The following is an 18,621-nucleotide window of genomic DNA, read 5'->3' as shown; positions in this document are numbered from 1 at the left end:
TGATAAGCAGTAGGGGAAATTTATTTGGAAAGCATGAAGTACCTACTTTGTGTAGCACATTGTCAAGAAAAGATATGAAAATAAATAAGCATCACCTGTCCTCAGGGAACTTAAAGTTTAATTAGGGATAAGACAAGGATACAAATAGGTTTTAGAAATCAAGACAAATATTAAACCATGCAATATAAATAGATGCTATAGGAGTTTAGAGAAGGTAGGGATCAATGAAAGAAAAATTGAAAAATATTTCTTGGAAGAAATGGAGAGGGAAAGAAAGGGAGACAGAGAGACCGAAAGGTGCCTTAGGACTGGAGTTGGGCAAATGGCCCATTAACTTGTCAAAAAGGTGGTGGGGTGAAGAGGTGAATTTTTCAAACTCTAGGCGAGGAAGCTTGAATTTGGGTCCTCACAAAATTCTAGAGCACATTATTAAAGAGCTAATGTGTGAGCATGTAGAAAAAAGTAAGTGGTTGTGAATATCAGGCACCAGGGCTCATCAAGAACACATTATAGCAGACTAATCTCATCCCTTTTCTGACAGTGTCACCAGAATGGTGGATCAGGACTATGCTTCAGGCATAGTTTTCTTATATTTCACTGGCAATTAATGGAAGGAAGCCAGGAGGGGCATCCTCCAGCAGACCATGTCTACAGGGCCATATTTTATTGATTGAATATTTTATCAAATTTTTCCAAGAGTCACAAAACTAGAAGGACTAACTAATGTTTAGGAATGAAGATTTAGGTTTCCAATTTTTGAATGGCTAAAAAAATATTCTCAATCTAATCAAATGAAATCGAATCAAGATCCATACTAAGGTGAAAAAAAGTAATTCTAATGTACAAAATGAGGAAGATATACCTAGAGTTTTTTTGGAATCACCACCTTTAATGAGATGAAAAGAGAATTTTGCTAAGAAAAGCTCAGAAATATGCTGTTTGATAGTGACAGGAAACAGAACAGCAGTAGTGGTTTGAATACTCTGCAAACAGGAAGTTTGACACTTGCATAGCTCGTAGTTTCGATGTTAGACATTATTGAGCTCCTTCTGGACCTCGTCTCTGGTATAGAAAAGTCTTATGTAGATGAATGGCAGCTCGGAAGGAGCTGCCTTGTAACCAGTGTACAGGGACTACCACTACTCTTCAAAAACTTGAAGATTTTGCTAGCCGATTGTTTCATAGACAGCCTAAAGGTGCAGCTCATGATGTGAAAACTACTCTGGAAAATGAAAGCCTTCATTTCTCTGAGTACACTGCTTTATGGGACAGATCAAGTAAGTCTTCCTCTGATAGCTCTCAGCTTGCAGATAACTAACAAAAGCCCAGGGAAGTTGACAGAGTTTGATTTAAAGAACAAAATGTTGTTTAAACCCTTTTCTGACTCGTATCTACTTATTCCTTCATAGAAGGACATTTTGTGGGCTTAAGTTGAAGCTACTCCCATGCTACTCCATAGCTCTGCAGTTTTGTTTTTCTTGATCAGCATTAGATAGGTTTTAGGGTTGTCTTTTGGCAGCCTGGTGGCGTCTATTGATTCTTTAGATTCAGAGGAAAATGAGTAGATTCAAAAACAATTTGCTTTAGGTCCTTGGAGGTGCTAAAGCCTCAAATTTTGTGGAAATTGTGTTTTGAGTTGAAGAATGTTTTTATTTGGATTGCAGTTTATGAGAGTCATTTCAGCATTATAAGCAGGGTTCTACCAAGTTAAAAGATTCATGTTATTGTTTTAATTGAGCTTGCTTCCAAAATTATGCATTTAGTTGTCATTCACAACTTTAATTTTTGTGTCATCTATAATTTCTGCTAATGAAAGAGTAGAATTTATAACAGAACGGTAACTATTTTGATGCATACACCAGTTATTCTCTAGCTTATTTAGTAGCAGGAAGTTGATTCTTATTCAGTGTTATCAATAAAGGAGTCTCTAAATGAACTCTTTAAATATAACCCGTATATCTGGCACCATGTCAGAAGTTTCTTAAGAGTCATTTAAAGTGATACCCTTTCTAGACTATCACTGGAGAAGTGGCTTACTTATTATCTCACCTGGACATGTGGAGCACTTTATATTGGTTCCTTTAGAAATCAGAGGAAAAGGAAGCTATTGTAGACCCTACAGTTGAAATGACATAATGATGTATTGGCCTGATTTGTTTCACGAAAGTAACTCAGAGTGCTCTCACTACACTTAAAAACACATTCTATTTGTTCTGTTTTGACCTTTAAAATTTAATTTAAAAAAATCACATTGTGTCTGCTCTTTGCTCCATAAGTCTTGTAATGAACCACTGTCTCAGAAGAGTACAGTTATGACCAGACCTGGGTAACTGCCATTCTCAAAGCATCAAGTTCTTCAGATAATTGGTTATGCCTATTTAATCTGACAGAATTTATTTGGAAAATCAATAAGGCATACACATTGTAAAAAATTTAAAGAACAAAAAATATAATATTTGATTAATTGCTAAAGTGAGTTATATAGGTTTAGGAATATTTACTTTTGCTAAGTAAGGAAATGAAATCACAAAGAAGGTTGATGACCTGTTCAAGATCATGCAGGCAGTAAATGATAGAACTGATATTTTAACCACGTTTATTTTACTTCAAATCCATTGTTCTTTTCATTAGTGTCCAAAGTAGTTTATATGATTTGTCAGCACCTCTGACATCTTATAGCCCCTGATTTTTGTCATCTTATTGATGATTTGCAGATTTCACATGATTGGCAAGCCAGGACAAAATCAATTTTGAGGGGCAAGAAATTTAGTGGCACTTGTAATACTGAATTTAATAGGAGTTTGAAAATGTTAGTGTGCTTCCTTTTCAAATGTAGGTATATTTAATGTTACATTTTATGTCACTTTCAAAGTATAGCAAGATTGAGTAGTTTATTTTAGCAGTACTATACAATGCAGCTCCCTTACATCCTGGTCCATGAAAAATAAAAGCTATTGCCAGGTTGGGTAATAAGATTCATTGCAATAGTCACTGGTAAAAGCACAGCATTTTAGTATCTGTGAGATCGGCTGCTAGCAGTAAGAACTGAGTGTAATTGAAGGATATTTAGAACAAGTCATTTTGTTGTTTGGCCTTTGCCAGATTCAGGATGGATTCGAGAAATAAACACTGTGCTTGAGGAAAACAGTAATTCATGAATAAACTTTTATATCTTTGAGAGTTGTAAGAAGTGTTACTGCTAGAAATGACAGATGAGGGTACATTTAAAATCATCTAACACCAGAAACATAGAGGAGAATCCTATGTGATTGGATTGATTAAAGCTTTAGAACAACTACTCATTGGTTAGAAGTGAACTGATAATTCTGGTCTAATGTTGCCATGGTAACAGCTCATGCTAAGTATAATTGAGAATCTCTTAAAAATACTGGTGTTTGAATGTTTTTTCTCTGCCATTTTAGACTGATGTAGTAGTGGTATCCTTAAGAGGAAAAGGATAGTTAGATGAGAGCATAATAGACAAATGCTCATCTTAGGTACTCTCTAGTGTTAGTTAGCTAGGGCACCTTGGGTTAGTTCATTGGACTTTCTTTCCAGAAGCTTTCTTAAGGAAGAAAATCCCCCCCCCCCATTTCCTATATGTGGTGTATTCCATTTCCAGTGAATGTACTGACAAAATCAGTGCTTCCATCTCTAGAGATTAGCATAACTCACAGTACTATAAGATGGTTATTTTGGAAAGGCTGGTCTTTCAGTATGAGTGGTGAGTATATGATATCTTTCATTTTTCAATTATTTATAAAAACATATTTAGATATAAAGAAAAAAAAGCCTTTCCTTTCTAGGGGGAGACTAAAGCCAGAACTACGTTAAATTTAAAAACTGTGTTGAGGCTTTTGTGTTCATCCACTTAGAGTAGCTAAATAAAAGTCTCATGAAAACAGGAAAATATGAATAGCTCCTCTATCAGGAACCAGTGCTAATATGGAAGTTCCTTGTTTTTCTTTCATTGAGATTTGAATGTACCATTTTAAGACTTTCATATATTCTTGTAAATCAATGAATAAAAGCCATGTAATTAGAAGATATGATTTATTTTCTTGCACCTGGATCCTAAAAATAATCAGGTTATTTTCATTTGGATAATTTGTGTCCCGATATTTAAAATTCTCACTTGCAACGATATTAAAAAATACTAGTCAGCCTTGAGATAGTGTATGTGCAGACTTCATTGAGATATTTGAGAACAGATAGAGTAACACAGTAAAAAGAATGATCTATTTGGAGGCAGGGAGCATAGCTTCAAATGTTGGCCCTGCTACTTCCCACCTGTATCATATTGGGAAAACCATTTCTGCTCTCTGGGCTTCCCTTTGCTCATCTTTAAAATGAAGGGGTTGATAATAAGTGATTGCTAAGATCCCTTCTAGCTCTAAATGTGAACCTATAAATATTCTAACTTGAAATTCAGATAAAATTGTTTCTCTGACTTTTGTTTAAAATTTTTCAGAGAAATACTTAGAGGGAAATAATAACCCATTAATTTTTAATGGGATAATTAATCTCCTGTATGGTCTTTCACCCAGAGCCTTAAAAAAATATTTTTTGGCAGAGTCTATTCCATAATAGAATAGAGCATTAAACTGCACATTTAAAACCAAAACTGTAATTTTAGGATAGATAGCCACACCTAAAAGATACCTCATGGTGCCATGAATAGATTCAGGTTTGCAAGTCAGGAAGATCTGAGTTCAAAGCTTACACTTATTGGCTTTGTGACCCTGGGCAAATATTTTATCTCTCTTGGCCCCAGGAAAATCTCTAAAATTTAATATAATTTAAATTTTGAGACCTTATTGGTTCCCTATTATGAATATAATTTCTAGCTAGATCTTGGATGTGATAGTCACATAGTTTTAATGATTGGCATTCTAGGGATAATTTTTATCATAGGATACATTATCATCCTTTCCCCTACTATGGTTTCTCTCTGAACCACATTCAAGAAAATCTGTATATAATCCACATTTATCTTGTCAGTTCTATTTCTCTATCTTTTCCATGTGTATGAAAAAGGATAGTTAATGAGAGATAGAGAAAGAGAACTATCAAAATTTGATAACTGACTGGATGAGGAAGTTGAAAGGGAAAAAAGGGACCTATGGAACTAAGATAGAAATAGTGGAAATACCGTTACTCTCCTTTTCAAAAATTTTTGTTCCATACTGTCTTGCATGCATTGAACAATCATTAAATTGCATTATGCCTTCACTAAGATAAATGAGGGAGATGAAAGTCACATTTTTAAAAAAAATTTAAGACAAAATGCATCTATTAGGGATTAGGTGTTAATCTGTCTCACCATTTGGATGCTAAAAATATGCATTTCTTGAAGAAAAGAATGATTCACACAGGCTGATTAAAAATTATAATACTCATTTTCCTTGTAGCCAGGCTTTATATTCCCATCTACCTATATTGCCCTGTATATGTTTGTCAGCTTTTTGTTTTACCTTGAAAGATGCTTTACTTTTAAAAACATTTAAAATAATTATCTGCAAATAACTACCACGGTTAATTACTTTTTGGTGTGACCCAGCAAAACAAAAAAGAAAACACTTTCAATAAATTTATTAAAATGGAATACCTAAAAATAGGTGCAAATAAAGAACTTGTTACACTTTATATAAATTATAAACAATTTGGTCTCAAATTGATGTGTCTTTCTGCACTTTATAAAAGTGCTCATTGTAAATTCAAATATTAGAAGTGAAAAGAAAAGTGTTTTCTCTGACTGTAGGCCTCTCTATTGTATTGTGCTATTGTAGTCCTGTATGCCTGCTGTTGCTTTCTTTGATGCTCTACCCTCAATATTTTTGCTTGCAAACAGACTTTTGTGAAAGGTGATTTAAAATAGCAAATAGCATCCACAGCTATAATCAGGATGGTTATCAATGAAATTACTCTATGTTTACTTGTGATCATTATTTTGTCTGGGATTGGCATGAAAATTTTGACATCACCTTCAGTTCTGTCTGCAAAGATAATATTGTTGATTTGCCATTAAATTTGGAATTGCCAAAGCTATTTGCATAGAATAATATTCTGGAATGATTTTAGCATTTTATTATGGACCCAATAGCAATGCTTGCTTCATATTTGGGAGTTAATCATTGTCTTATATAACATATTTCTGCTATGTGCACTTTTAACAAAGTTATTTTGGTAGCCATAGCCAATTCAAACAATCATGATACAGATTTAACCTCCAAAAATGTATATATTTTCAGTGAGAGACTTCCTGTCCAGGGCCAAGGAAGATTTCTTGAGGAAATGGGAAAATCCCACCCAGGTAAATTATCTTTAAATTTTTCTGTGACCTTAAAATCTTAAAGAAAGTAAAGTCTTGATGATATCCTGAAATGAAAAAACAATTTAAAAATTTTGTTAATACAGCAATGACTTAGGATATGCTTAAGTGCTTAAAGTGAAAAGATACTGACTTACAGTTTTCAATATGGATCTTGAGACATTGAACAAATATAGGTGCTATTTACTTTACAAATCTTGATGGAAATCTAATTTTACCACGTTTTTGTTATGCCATGTACATATTTGTATAAATAATTGATAATTACTATTCTTGAGTACCAGTAATAAGTACTGTTGTCTAGAAATGTAAATGCTGTGTAATTTTAAAATATAATCATTATTAGTATCTGCCATCATACCAGTTGAATTGGATTCCTTATTAAGATACAAAATATTAGAAATTTAAAATTGAAACATAGATGAAAGCAATTTTTTACCCAAAGAACCATCAAGTTAGTGGTGTGATTTTTCTTTTCAGTTAAGAGAAGGAATTACAGAAAGAAACCAGCTAATTGACTGCTCAGTCAAGGCTTCACATCACAGGGACTGCTAAAGGTCCCTCCTAACTCTCAAATTCTGTTATTCTGTGAGGATGTTCTGGTGGGCTTACTGTAATTCTCGGGTGTTGTTTTCAACTTTAAAGGTTCAGAAACTCAGTTTGTCAGTTCACCCGAGGGTAATCAACCTCTAGAGCATCAATTCAAATTAACCTTATTAACAAAAGGTTGATTTGTAAATCTAAATGCCAATTTATAAATTTATAATGGGGGATAGGCTTCTTACCGGCAAATTTGGACCGGTTGCCTGGAGAGGCCCACTCCTCTCCTGGTTGCCAAGTTCCCCCATGGGTGCCATGGAAAGAGTGCTAGATTAAGGCTCGGGGGCGCCTGGATTCATATTTTGTCTTCACCTCTTACTACTTGTGTGACTTCGGGCAAGTTAATTTGCTTCTCTGGGCCTCAGTTTCCTCATCTATAAAACGAAGAGGTTATCATGAATTATCTCTGAGGTCCCTTACAGCTCCAATTCTATGATCTTATGATGAGCTTAAGAAACAAATTACACAATTAGAAAATTGCCTGTTAAGTAGAATCATAGTGAATGGAATGAGATTTTACTAAGGAACATTTTCAATAAACTAAGGTATCTTAATGATCTGAACTTCTCTACTCCAGAAATATTTCTTTTAAAAAGTAGTTCAGAATTAGAGTTTTGTATTTTCCCCTGGATAGAGCTCCAGACATTGAAAAATTCATGCCATCAAATTCTCTTCTTTTAAATGTCCTTCTCAAGAAAATGAAGAGTTTGTCCCCATTGTCATGATAAGATGTCAGTTTCAAAATTGTAGTTTATTCTTAATTATATTTCCTTGGATGCCTTAGCTTTTAGGAAGATGCCCTAAAATACTTGGGATTTGGAAAGCCCACTAATTTTATCAGCAATACTTTGAAAAACCATTTTCTTTGGATTTGTACCTTCTGAAGATCACTAATAATATACATTTTGTATTAAATCTTGACAGTTTCCCTTTTGGGGTGGGAAATCATTTTTCTAACTTTGTCCCCAAATTCTGCTAAGGTAGATGAATAACAATAAGTAGCCAGGAATTTTCCTCTAAGTTATGTGATATAGATTGAACTGGGCAATTACAGAAGCTGAGAGGAGAGACAAGAACCCTGCCTTTGCCACCATTTTACAGTGACTATGAGTAGAGCTATGATGGAGACAGAAATGAGGGACAGATTTAGTGTTGCAATTCTGCTACTGCCAGCAGAATTAGGTTGTGATATAGTGAAAAAAAAACCCAACAAAACCAGTTGACTCTCTCTTCTAACCTGTACCATTCTCATATAAAGAAAGAGTGCTTCTGGGATAAATGGTTTTTCTCAGACATCCACAATAGCTGACCAGGCACTAGGGGAATGCACAACTCCAGTACCCTGTAATCCAGTTTTCCCATATTAAAAATAAAGAATGCTTTCATAAACTCATAGCATTCTAGAGCTGTGATTTTGGTTAGATCTAATATAGCATCTTGTTTTAAAGATGAAGAAACTGATTCCAAGTCTGTGCTCTTTTATGCACCCTATTCTTTTCTGGAATCCTGTCAAACCTTACACTTTGATGCTTTGGTGGATGCTTGACCCCATCAATTTGAGCACTCCCTCCAGGGGTGCATATAAGAAATGTCCACAACTTCTCATCCTGTGCAATCCTTGTCTATTTCCTTCCATAAATCCTCCATAGAGGAGTGGAATGGGCTGCCTCAAGAGGTGGTGGGGGCTACTTTCTTGGAGTTCTGCAAGCAGAGGCTGGACGAGCACTTGTCGGGTATGTCATAGTGGGGATTCCTTTCATGTATGGGTTGGACTAGATGGCCACTGAGGTCCCTTCCAACCCTTCAATTCCGTGATTCAGTGATTCTGTGAGTCTACACAATGCCCTGAGTTCTTTCTTTGGTTATTTTAATATTTCATGGATACCAGTATAAGCCTTGGGTTTTGGAGCTGTTATGTCTCATTCATGAACAATTTGCCATGCATACATGTCTCTGATGATGTTTTTTTTGGCTTTGTTTCTCATTTGAGCAAACATTAGTAATATGCTGCAGCCTACTTCCCCTTACCATGTGTCCTTCCATTACCCCCTTCGGGTCATGTGCAATTTTTGGTTTTTTTGTTTGTTTTCCTTTTCTAAGATCACATTCCTGTAGCCATATAGCATGACAGGATAAAGTTATTAAAGAGATGAACCTTTGTGTCAGGGAGCAGTTTAAGATCATTGAAGGTGTTATTCAGTTTCCCAATGGTGATCCAGCCTGCTCTCCTGCTATGTAATTTTGGGTCCAACTCATTGTCCATCTGAGTTCCTGTCCAAGGTCAAAGAATCGCAGAGCTGGAAGGGACCTCAGAGATCCTCAAGTGGAGCCCATGTATGAATAAGAAACCCCTCTATAGCATTCTGGATAATGGTCATTCAACCTTTGTTTAAAGACCTCCCACGGCAGCCTGTCTCACTTTTGTATATTTCTACTTGCTAGAGTTTTTTTTCTTATCATAAGTCTTAATTTTGCTCTTCGCAATTTCCACCCACATTTCCCTTACTTTTGTCCTCGCGGGTCAAACAGAAAAAGCCTTAGCTCCTCTTCTGCGTGACACCCCATCATTTGTAAACTCCACGTGCCTTGAATTTGTTAGGCACTTATGTGTTTGTTGAATTGATTTGGTAATCAACTCCACACTTTTACGTATAGAATACTGCTGAACTGTCTGACTTTGAGAGAAAGAAAACCCTTGGAACTGGATCATTTGGACGAGTTATGCTTGTGAAACACAAGGCTACCGAGCAGTATTATGCTATGAAAATCCTTGATAAGCAGAAGGTTGGTGCATTCTGTCATGAGTTATCCGTAGTGTAAACTTGGGTTTTGAAAGCTAAGATTCTAAATGTATCTTCATATATAATTTAGTGTTGATTTCAAATTTCTTGACATTATTTAAATGAAAATTGTTGATGGTTTGAATATTTATGAAAAACAATTATTTTAATGATTCCATTTAAATAGCTTTTGTTTTCCTTTTTTAATACAAATTTTGAATTTAGCATGGGTTGTCCAACATTAGTATCACCACCACATTAAACCTCATTGAAACTTAGAACACAGCATATCTAAAATGCTTAAAAAATTATTTGTATTCTGAAATTGATCAAATACTCATACACCTCATGTGCCTAACTAATAGGAAAACCCCCAAAATAGAGGCAGTGTTTCTTATTCCAAGAGAAGCAATTGAGGAAGAAGAAAATCTTTGCTCTTATCTGTATTGTAATACCCTAAAAACTTTAGTGAAATGAGGGCTTCTTGTCTTAAGAGCATTGTGCCCCAATGGAACCCTCCTGCCCTCAACAACCCAAAGTTATTGATCTACCTAGGCAATCCAGGCCTATTATTTTGGAACTTGAGGTCATTGTAAGAGTATAACTATTTAGTCATTAGTTCAAACATTTCATGAGCATCAACTTTGTGGTGCCAAGGCATCCAAGAAATGAATGACATCATTTTAGGTAAGACCTCAAGAGGAGCATTTTGGTTCTTAGTTAGAGCTCAACAAACCATGTCAGAGAGGTATTGCTGCATATTTTGGTACTGCCTCCCCTACCCCAGTTTGATCAGAATATTGCTTATGCCATTTCCTGCTTAACAGTACTGATTTAAAAATTGCAAAGTTCTCTTATTACATGAAAGCTTTCATACTGGTTCTATGTATGGTTTTATCTACTGAAACAGCCATTTTAAAAAAAAATGATCTTTGCATAAATGTATCAGTGATGTTAAAATATATAACTTAGAAGTCAATCATATATATGTATGTTTAAATATATACATATATGTAGTTTGCATATAGTTCTGTGATTACAACTTTGTGAGTACTCTCTCTGATGGTACAGTTTAGAAACCATCCATGCCTTCTCAGTCTGTCTAACATCTATTTCCTTCCAAATTCCTAGACAGAGGGTCTACTTCATGTTACTTGGTAGCTAATGAATATAATAAACTTTGCTTTTGCTATCTCTTTGATCTTTTTTGATACTATTCATTATTTTTTCCTAATTATTTGGTGCTTTCTCCGCTTTTAGATATCTTGAGACTCAATTACTCAACACCCACAAAAATTTTCATCCCCAGAATACACCTGTGTTTTCTGAAGTTGTTTGACCTCCCTATTATGTCAGTTTCTAGAGGTTAAACTTCCATAAGAAATAGTGAAAATTTCCATTCTAGCTCCAACATTGAGTAATTTACAACTTGATGAACTTGGCTAAGTTGGAGTAATTTTAGTTGTATGACACATCTTCCCGTTTTTATTCTTTCTTCAATTTGATATTGTCCTGATATTTGTGACAAGTCAGTTGTCATACTGTACTCCTGACATCTGATTCAGAAATGACCCTTATATCAGCAACTATTTTTCCTTATATGTTACTATATAATTAATGTCATTATCTAGCACTTCCTAACTCTCTTCATGAAGACTTACATAGGCATGAGACTTCTAAACACTCTTCAAATTCTTAACATTTTTTATTTCTTGATTTAAATTGTATTTTAATATAATTTTACCTCTTTCCCATCTATCCAGTTTTACTCCTCGATGACTATCCTATCATTTCAGTGTAGATCATTACCAAAAGGCTGACCACCTAATTATATATAATTGTGGTTCATGAGATCATACACTAAGGCATGGAGAGATTGTAGTCTGTATTAATAGAGGAAATACTCTCAAAGGAGGAATCACAGATCTTTTAAAGTACTGAAATATACTCTGTTTAAGAAGGCAGGGAAATGTATAAAGCATTTGAGAAGGTTTTCCATTTAAAATGGCCAAAGTCTTTAAATCTTTGGGGACATAAAGTAGAGGTGAAACTTGAATAGTATGGAAAATTCAAATATGTATTGACTATCTCTTTTTTCAGTGATGTTCTATAAATGAATAGGTACCCTCTTCTTGGTAAGCAATGTTTATTCTCTGGCAATGACTAGAATAGAATAATAGGACATTAGACCTAAAAGATAACCTTATAGATCATCTTTAAGTCCAAGTGTATTATATTTACAAATAAGAATTTGAGGCTAAGAGATGCTAATTGGCATTCCAATAGCAAAGCTAGGACTAAATCTAGATCTCCAAAATTCTTTTTCACTTTATTATACAACTTTAATTATTCAAGGAGCTATGGTATTACTGGTGGGAGTATTCTCATCACTCATGAAGAACCTCTTCTCCAGAAAACTAGAAGATATAAGACAGTGTTTGAGTTACTGCTTTTTTTCTGAATGGGTTGGGGGAAGGGGTCCAGGCTCATGATTTTATAAGTATGGGGAACTTCTGAAGTGGAAACCCCCTCCAATGAAGCAGATTGGCAATTCACCTACAGACTATACTCAAAGAAAGTTGCTTGGGACACTGAGAGGTAAGTGATTTGCCCATGATTATCTAGCTAGTATACGTCAGAAATAGGACTTGAACTCTAGTGCTTCACAATCGTTCAAAAGAATCACTTGAAGTGAAGAACTCTGATACTGAGTCATGGTGTTAACTGTTGCCAAAATTTATAAAGAGTATCAATTTGCTCATAATTATATGATTGGTTGGTGATATTTGATGAACTTTTATCCAGATCTATTTGTTAGTGTCATAGAATCTCAGAGTTGAAAGGGAACTCATCAAACTTAGGTCTGCCTTCAACATCCCCTAAAAATGGACTTGGAGCCTGCATTTAAAGACCTCAATAGCAGGAAAGTCACTACCTAAAGGAAACCATTCCACTTTTTGAAAGCTGTCGTTTTTAGGAAGTTTTTCTTTATACAGAATCAAAATCTCGTTCCCTATGAATTGAACCCCTTGTAGTCCTACTTCTGCCCTCCAGGGCCCATTAAGACAAATCAAATACCTCATACATATGACTACACTTCAAGTGTCTGAACAAAGCATCACATTTCCTCCCTTAGACTTCTCTTCCATAAACTTCCATCTCCATTGAATACTCATGAAAGGAAGCAAGGTTTTTTCAAATCCTTGGTTTAATCACCTTTTTTTTTATCTCAGTGACCACTGAGCTCCCTTCCAACCCTCAAATTCTATGATTTGATGAGTCTCCAAAATAATACTTGAGACCAGAAGAAGGAACCTTAAAGTTAAAATGACTATAACGACTATAACTGGTGTTTTAAGAAAAGATGATAGTTGTGGATCTTGAGAGGGCACTCTTTCAGCTCAGCTGATGAGGAATATAATTTTATACTATTCTCAAGACCCTCATTTAGAAACTCCTCTGTATCATATTGTATAGAGTTAGTACAGAACAATACTAAAATAGTAATTTATTGTCATAAAAGATTCAAGAATGATGCAGCTATGATTTCCTTTAGTCCTAATTGTTAATCTAGATATGGATTTATGTCTTGTCTGGCAAAATTCCAAATTGATTAAGATGACTATTTTGTGATATTACTACCTTTCCCTTTTGGAAATATTTATGGTAGTTCGTTATCAAAGATCATTCAAAACAGTTGAACTGATTTCTTTTGAAATGTCACTGGATTTTGGGTTTTTAAAAAAAGGTTAGTTTGCATTAGGCAAATAACTGAAAATTGGGGGATCTTAGAATCCTTTCCCTAACTATTCTACTAGATTACTGAATAGGTGTGCCTTACTTTATATAGTAGATTGCTTTTTCTAAAATATTGCATAAATAGAATTATGTTTTCAAGAAAATTGGGAGCTCAGTACATAAAGGATTGATTCCCCTGGTGAATCATTGTGTAAAACAGCTTGCGAGCTCCCTTTAAATTGATCCGTTTTAAAAATCTAGCCCTTCATTATATTTGACTTTGTTGTCTTAGGAGCGTGACAATCTTAGATTCCCTCAGGAGGGAAAGAATATAACAAATGCCAGCCTGTTTGTGTCCAAAGGACAAAGCTGTGTGTTTGTTTTTGAATTCGATCTGTGATTTCATCCATGTGGGGAACTCTTGGTTAGGCAATTCCCTCTACCAATGCAGATCGGTATTTATTCTGAAACTTAGAGTTGCCTAGGAGCCTCTAGAAGTGACTTCCCTTAGGTCACACAGCCAGTCAAAATTAGAAGTACAATCCAAGTCTTCCTGATTCTAATATGAGGGTCCTCCATCTACTAGGCTAAAGCTATGGGTTGAATTTAAATATCATTTTTAAATTTGTAGACTTTTACACTGAAGGATCTTCCTTAAATATTCAGCTTAGTAACTGCCTAAATATATCTGTCTTTGTGGTCCAAAAGAGAAAGCATATTTTATAAAAAGATGCTTATGTGAAAAAAAAAATTACTCTTTGGATACTCCTCTCTTTAGTTGAACAAACTATGCCCCTTAGATACTTAGAGTAAACAGGATTTCTGTAGTTTTCTTAGCCAAACAATCAGGGTGGGACTTTGCTTTAGCAGTATTTGGCAGAGTTCCAGTAATCATCTGGAAAAAAAAGAAACTGAGTGACTTCAAGTCCAGTAGTCCAGGAGAAAGTAAAGCTCTAGTACCACAATCTTAATGAGCTTTGTCTAGCTTGACCTCATTCATGGACAGTCTGCAGTGTGCAGGCCATTGTCGTAAGTGCCATGGAGGATTTACAAAAGAGACTTTTAAAAATTGGGAGGAGGGGATTATGAAAAAGATTAGATGGAGACATAGAACACACACTCAAGTGTTTTCACGTACATTCTGTCTCTCTACTAGAATCCCAATCTGATACATAGTGAGGAGCTGAAACTGGTTTTTGAAAGATAATGGCAGCAAAATCACAAACTCTGCCAGATTTTATCAAGCTGGAGAGACTTATTAGTCAGGAACTATCCTTAGCTAATGTCTAGCCTCAGTCCCTTTCTTACTGGATATGTAACCTAGGGGCAAGTGATAACTTCTCAATATCCTGTAGGCAACTCTAAACAGGCAGAGAAATTTCCTCCCTGGGAGCTCCTTATTCCGATATAATCACAGGTCTAGACCCCCAAAGTAGTTCTGTCCAGCTCCTCTGATGTCCGTCGGTAAAGATTGTGAATGAACGTGATTTGCTGTGCCTCTTGTTTGGATTCACTGTGTGAGGTACCTTTGCATTCTGGTTTGGTTTTTGCTTCCTGGGCAGAAAGAGAAGACTCTGGTAGAGAATACTTGCACTAGTCAAGGCAAAAGTCCTCCACAAACACAGCAGGAAAAAGTAAGTTAGTCCATTCAAATTTTATTTAAGAATTAAGCTAGAGTATGTTCTTATGAATGTGCCATTTGAGAAGCTTGGAACCCTTACCTTTATATATATATTTGCTTAATAAATTTATATTTAACCTGAACTTTCCTGGCCAAGAAATGATGTCACTCAAAGTAGAATTCTAAAACACTAATAAGTTTTCTGTGTGTGCGTGTGTGTATGTGCGTGTGTGTGCATGCCTATGTGTTTTTTGAGAGGGAGGGGGGAAAGAGGGAGGGAAAGAGGGAGGAAGGGAGGCAGACAGAGAGAGGCTTTTCTGAAGTAGACCATTCCCAAGCATATGTGCTGTTTGACTTTACAGTTTCCATATTCCAAATCATACTGAATTAAATTATGCCTTTATAAGTTAAGAAATTCCCCAGCATGTGCCCAATAAATTGCCTTTGATTGTTTTGATGATAATTTCTTTTCCTTATTTTGGGGAGGTTTTTTTGTTGTTGGGTTATATTTTTAAAAATTATTTGCTTGTTTTTGTTTCTGGGTTTTTTGTTTGTTTGTTTGTTTTGTTTTTATTTCAGGGACTAGGGTCTGGTGCTGTGCAAAGGGAGCTGGATTTGGAGGCAGAGGACTTGTTCATACCCCAGCTCTGCCACATAATGCCTGTGTAACCATGGGCAAGTTACTTAAGTCATATCGGGTCTAAGTTTCCTCATCTGTATTATAAAGGGATTGGACTAGATGATCTTTAATGTCCCTTCCAGCTCTAAATCTGTGATCCTGTGACCTAATTCTTAAAGGGGACTCTAGAATCAATGAATGGATGGAAAAGCATTTATTAAGTACTTACTATATACTAAGTACTGCACTAAATGCTGGGAATACAAATGGAGAAAAGAAGACAGTCTTTCAAGGAGTTCAGGCTCTAAATGGGAGAACTGCAGAGGATAACAAAATTCAGGATTTGGAAGGGTAAATTAGAGGGTCAAATAACAGAGCCCTTAGTCTGCAGGACGGAGAATCTGGCCAGATGGTAAGATCCAGACTACCTTAGATTTTAGTTGTTGCAGTTTACAAAGACATGAAGTTAGAGGTATTTTTTTTGTTTGCTTGCTTATTTTGCTGTCATAATGTAACCTGATTAAATTCTGGACTGATTTATCACAAAATATATTCCCTGTAAAGGACTGTTCCATAAAATAAGATTCACAGAACAGGTGGTCAGTTTCTCAAAAGGGAAAATTTATGGTGAGTTTATAATTCTAATATGCATGATGCAAATCTGACAAGAGGGAGATTTCAAAACTGCCCCATCACTCTAAGAATATGTTTGAGAATCATACATGTTAAATTTGAAATGTACTAACCAATTCAATTTAATTACTTGGAGATGTTTAGCATGGAGAAGAAAAGACTGGAGGGAAGGGATGGTAAAGTACAATCTGTTTTCAAATATTTAAAGAAATGTCATATGGAAAAGAGATTAGATTTTTCTTGGTTGGCCAGAGACCAGAACTAGAAATAATGGTAGGAAGATACAGAGAGCTGGAACTAGACTTGATATAAGGAAAACTTTCAAAGATTAATGACCTCAAGATGGGAATGGGTTTCTTCACTAAGTTTCTTTTCTAATGCAAAGACTATAGAGGACTAGTGGACAGGGATAGATGGTAAGAAAATGTAGATTCAGCTAAAGTGAGGAGTCTATACATGATCAGTGACTGCTTATCTTTACTGCCAAATTGGTTTATCTCTACAGGAGGATACTTAGAACATAGTCTTTCAGAGCTTGATTCAAAGACAGCATATGCCAACCTATGTCTTTGCCCTAGTGTTCACTTTACCAAATTAGGGATCACTTCATGCCTTGAATGCTAACTGCAGGGCTATCAACCTCCTAGACCCTCACTCAGTTTCTTCTTTTGTTGTTGCAATATAACTACCCATATGTAGCCACTTCTTTGACCTCCTCCATGCAAAATTATCTCCTCAATTTCCTCATCTTTGAAATGAAGGGGTTGGAATAGAATCTAATTACTGAATCATTTCTAAGGACTCTTCCAGATATAATGCCTTATAGCATTTTTCTGGCTCTCTTTTGCTCTTAGCACATTCCAAGGTATATTGTACTTATCTGTGCATAAATATTGCCTTTCTTGGTGATTGTAAGCTACTTGGAGGCAAGTGCTGTTGTCATTTTCATCTTTGTATTCTGAGGAATTAGTTTGGTGCCTTGATAATAGCAGGTGCCTGGTAACTGTTTATTGAATTGATGGATTCTTCATCTACTTGCCCCACTGGTAAAATTACCAGTGAGTAAGCAAGGCATATAATTGTGGCCTGTCTAAGTCTCCCTCCCCTCCCCAAATCCCATGTACTCTGGTTGTGTTTGGTATCTTCTCAGAGGATGGGGTTCAGGATGATAAGAGGGAGTCCTGCCAGGAGGGCAAGTCCATGATGACACAACCATTCAGATGCCCAGGATCCATATCTGACACGTGGAGTGTTCTGAGATTCTGCCCATTCTCCCTGGAATGTGTTTAAAAGCCACAAATGTAACATTAAAAAATATGTCAAATCATTGATTCAACAAACATTTTCAGACCTGTTGTAGAAAGGGCACTGTGTAAGACCCTAGTGTGCAAAGTTAATAGATAAGACAGTGTCCATGCCTTCTTTAGTCTTGCTATCTTATTAAGATGTAACTCATAAACTTAGATAATTATAACCCCAAATCTGACTTGATAAGTGCATTAGAGATGTAAAAAAAACAAGTGCTCTACTCAGAACATAGGGCATCCAGGAAGACTTAAGTTCCCCCACCCCAGGGCTCTAGAAGATTAGGGTTAGAAGAAATGTTAAAGATCATCTAGTCCAAATCTGAATCTAGTTTAGGAAAAGTATAATAAATATGTTAAAATTTGAATTTTATTAATAGAGCAAATAAAACATACCACTTTACATGGCAAATTCAAAGATTTATTCTAAGTGGAAGAGTTCGTTCTGTTCCTACTATATGTAACTTTAGCTATTGGTGCTTTGAAAGATTTTTTTTTTCATATCTCCCCCTTTAGAAACATCACTTAAATTTTAAAATGTTTTACACTCAAGGTCAGTATTAAGTAGCTCTTTTTACAGAATTCAGAGAGAAGTCAAATAGCAAGTCAGTGATAGACTTGTGATTCCTCTGTGATTCCTTGTTATTCCTCTTTGGTTTCCAAATTAATTTTGCCCTTGACTGAATTGCACCTTTGCTAAGGAAACATATATATATATTTATATATTTTTAAATGACTCAAGAAAGGCATTCTATTCCTACCACACCTTCCTATAATAACTATAGGGCTGAATATAATTGTTCCACAGATTTTTTAGAAATATTATTGTCATAGGAACAGTAAATAATTGAAAATAGTTATTAAGCAAGCCTTACCAAAGAACTAAAAATATGAGGAACTCAACAAGTTGCTGGTTCAAAGATAACCATATTTGTGGCTCTTTGAGGGACTATTAGATCAACTTTAAATTTTTCATTTTATTTTATTTTTTAATT

The 18,621-nt window shown here is 35.3% G+C and overlaps 1 protein-coding gene across 2 annotated transcripts in view; it reads left to right on the top strand.

Annotated features, from left to right (window-relative positions):
* The first annotated feature begins 1,090 nt into the window (after nucleotides 1-1,090).
* PRKACB (protein kinase cAMP-activated catalytic subunit beta) overlaps nucleotides 1,091-18,621 on the top strand; it is a 29,516-nt gene continuing 11,985 nt past the window's right edge. The window contains exons 1-3 of one of the 2 annotated variants that reach the window (XM_044676608.1): nucleotides 1,091-1,277; nucleotides 6,252-6,313; nucleotides 9,587-9,715. In XM_044676608.1, coding sequence (XP_044532543.1) covers nucleotides 1,091-1,277; nucleotides 6,252-6,313; nucleotides 9,587-9,715 — 378 coding nt within the window. The remainder of the gene's footprint in view (nucleotides 1,278-6,251; nucleotides 6,314-9,586; nucleotides 9,716-18,621) is intronic. The other variant, XM_044676609.1, reaches the window with a different exon arrangement.

Source organism: Gracilinanus agilis, chromosome 4 (genome assembly GCF_016433145.1).
Source record: "Gracilinanus agilis isolate LMUSP501 chromosome 4, AgileGrace, whole genome shotgun sequence".
Classification (NCBI taxonomy): Eukaryota; Metazoa; Chordata; class Mammalia; order Didelphimorphia; family Didelphidae; genus Gracilinanus; species Gracilinanus agilis.
Note: the sequence above shows the minus strand (reverse complement) of the source record. Positions and strands in the feature narration are given on the sequence as shown.